Below are 3,141 nucleotides of genomic sequence, written 5' to 3' on the forward strand. Positions count from 1 at the left end.
ACAAGGAAGAAGATCCATACAAGTGTAGAACTAGGCAGAGTAGAAACAGCAGCAAGCAAGACGTATAAACGAGAACAAAGGCAAGATCGCAGGAGAAGCTTTGCTAGATAGCTAGCTGAGATTGATTTATGATGGTGGCCAAGGCGGAGATGAGCGCCATAGAGATGGAGAAGGCGACGAGCGACGGGGAGGTGGTGCTCGGCGCCGGAGACGAGGAGGATGACGACGACGTGGTGCTGCCGGGGTACCGGTTCCACCCCACCGACGAGGAGCTGGTCACCTTCTACCTCCGCCGCAAGGTGGCCAGGAAGTCGCTCCGCATCGAGGTCATCCGGGAGATGGACATCTACAAGCACGACCCGTGGGATCTCCCCAGTAAGCTCCTTCTCTCCATGCATCATTCATCGTGCGCCGTGGCTCGATCAAGTGCAATTTCTTTTCTGGGACAAAGATTTTCTATCTTACAAGTGCAATCGTCCACTTGCAAAATACGCAGAGGCGAGCACGGTTGGTGGGGAGAAAGAGTGGTACTTCTTCTGCCTGAGAGGGAGGAAGTACCGGAACAGCATCCGGCCCAACAGGGTGACCGGCTCTGGCTTCTGGAAGGCCACCGGCATCGACCGGCCAATCTACTCCGCTGCCTCCGGCGGTGCCTCGGGTTCCAGCGTGTCCATCGGGCTGAAGAAGTCGCTCGTCTACTACCGTGGCAGTGCCGGCAAGGGCACCAAGACCGACTGGATGATGCATGAGTTCCGCCTCCCGCCGGTCGCCGCCGCCGCGGCCACCAACTCCTCCCCGAGCATGCAGGAAGCCGTAAGTGGTCCACGCGTGCATTCCATTTCCACACAAAGTCACGGTGCGGCTACCTTACCGGGCACGTGTGATGTGGTGCTGGTGAGTGTAAGATTGACCCTCTGACGTGTGACCTGAAAATGCAGGAGGTGTGGACCATCTGCAGGATCTTCAGGAGGACCATCACCTACCGGAAGCAGCAGCAGCCGTGGAGGCCGGCGCCCACGCCATCCGCCGCCATCACCACCGCCGACTCGAACTCCAATACAGGGAGCTTCGAGTCGTCGGAGGGCGGCGACGAGTACATGAACTGCCTGCAGGCTCCGGCAGCCGCCGCTCCTTGCATCCCCCAGCAGCAGCAGCACCAGTACGTCAGTCAGACGGGCACCAGCACCAGCAATTTCTTCTACAGGGACACCATGCACAACCAACATTTCCAGGGCCAATGGAACGCTCCGCTGGCCGGGCCGATACCGGAGCAGAAACCGCAAAATCCATTGTCGACGGCCGACTCCTTCCACCAGAATGACCATAGCCTCGCCGTCGCCACCAACGATTTCCACAAGGTCGAGGCCCTCGACGGGTATTTGGAGGAGATCGCGAGGATGATGGAGGTGACGGATCCGGCAGGGTTTTACGACTACAGATCATACGGTTCATCAGCAGCAAACAGAGGGCCTAGCTTCGTACGCACCCTCCACTCCCCGGCTCCGTAGGCTCCCGCGAGTTCGCCGACGGTCCGGTCCGGCCGCCTCGTTCGCCGCCGTCGCCCGGCGGCTTCGGTAACACCATGGTTCGCCCTCCTTCCCACACCGGCCGTTCTCGCGTCGTTCTAGAGAAGTTCAGTATCGATGATCTTCAGGGAAGCTGAAAGGTGGCGGAACAGCGACGGTGTGGAAGCTTCCTGCCGATCCGTCTGCCCAATTCGGGATGGGGTTTACTGTTCCGACGTCGACAAGGTAGTAGTACTCGGCTGCTACCCTCTGGTGGTGTCTAGTGGATTGGTTGAATCGGGTCATCGGAAGGTCTTGAAGTGGAGTCCCGGCGGCGAGGATGGTCCGGGGAAGCAGCGGCAGTCACTGACGGCAGCAGCCGTAATCCCCTGTGCCGCGCTGGTCGAGACGAACAGTATACAAGAGAACGATAGCTGTTTTGCCTGGCTGGGCTCATGTATCTGACATGAATTGAGGAACTTGTGGTTGAACTAAATCATTTGGTTGGGTCCATCTTGTCCTTGTGAACATGTATCTTCATAATGTCACTGAAATCCTAATCATGTGCAATTGGAATGACGTTTGATAGTTTTTTGAGTTAGGCAAAGTGTAATAAGGGGCTCCCAAAACTGATCCTCGATCCCCTGAAGATCCTTTAGGGGGCATTTCTAACCGATCCCTGATCCGGCGTTAGAGAAGTAATTTCGGTTTTACTCATCTAATCGGCACCCGGCCAAGCCCCTGAACCAAATTGAGAAGGATAATTTATCCTCCACTACTTATCCCGCCCCTATATTTGCTCGGCCGCTACTGTTTGGAGGAAAAAATCCCCTCCCCTCCATTGCCTCATCCACCCACTCTCGCGCCGCTTCTACGTCGGCACCATGCCCCCCCCCCCACGCCGGCCACTACCCGCCCCCACGCCGCCCACCACCCGCCAACAGGGACACTCCGTAGGCCCCGCCGCGGTCCTTGCCCACCCGGATTTGTGCCTCCCCACGCTGTCACCGCCATAGAATCGGTATATCTGCTACTGCCGTCGTTGTGGCCGGATTTGACACATCCGGCGTCGGCAACGACGCCTTTGTCATAGATTGGCCAGGTACCGAATCGCACATCCCCGACAATGCCTCTACGCCGCATGCAGGTATGGCCTCCGCCTCTAGCCGCTCGGAACTCACTCGTCGATGGTTCGTCTGGAAAGACATGCCCGGCCGTCGGCCGGGCTCGGCATTGACCCAGCAGCTCGCCGGCTCCCTGTTGCCGGTCATTAAGTGTGATGACTGCCCGCGGCAGGTGGTGCACCACGTTTCCACCACGCCGAAACACCTCGGAGGGTTGTTCTTCAAGTGCAAAAAAGATGGGATGAGTGCTTCTTTTGATTCGGTTGTTCACCGGATTCTGCGCCGTTTCTAGCTCATTGTTTGCTTAAATATGTGTGTAGGATGGATGCATGTTTTGGTATTGGGAAGAAGATTACATCGATCTATTGATGGAGAGAAATTTGATAGATGTTCACGCATTTCTCTCTAGAGTAGAGACTGGAGATGAGACTAGATGCGACGCAATATCGAATTTGTCGGAACCGAAGAAGAAAAAAGTGTGCAAGTTTGAGAAGCCAATACAAAGAATCAAC

General features: G+C 56.6%; 1 protein-coding gene across 1 annotated transcript; it reads left to right on the plus strand.

The window, feature by feature from the left end:
• Positions 1-2,091, plus strand: LOC125506032 (transcription factor JUNGBRUNNEN 1-like). Its single transcript, XM_048670916.2, has 3 exons — positions 1-375; positions 497-813; positions 939-2,091. Exons 1-3 carry the CDS (start codon positions 129-131, stop codon positions 1,506-1,508), a joined length of 1,134 nt encoding a protein of 377 aa, XP_048526873.1. The 5' UTR covers positions 1-128; the 3' UTR covers positions 1,509-2,091.
• The last annotated feature ends 1,050 nt before the right edge of the window (positions 2,092-3,141 follow it).

This window comes from Triticum urartu, chromosome 5A, assembly GCF_056163025.1.
Source record: "Triticum urartu cultivar PI428250 chromosome 5A, HENAU_Tu73, whole genome shotgun sequence".
Taxonomy (NCBI): domain Eukaryota; kingdom Viridiplantae; phylum Streptophyta; class Magnoliopsida; order Poales; family Poaceae; genus Triticum; species Triticum urartu.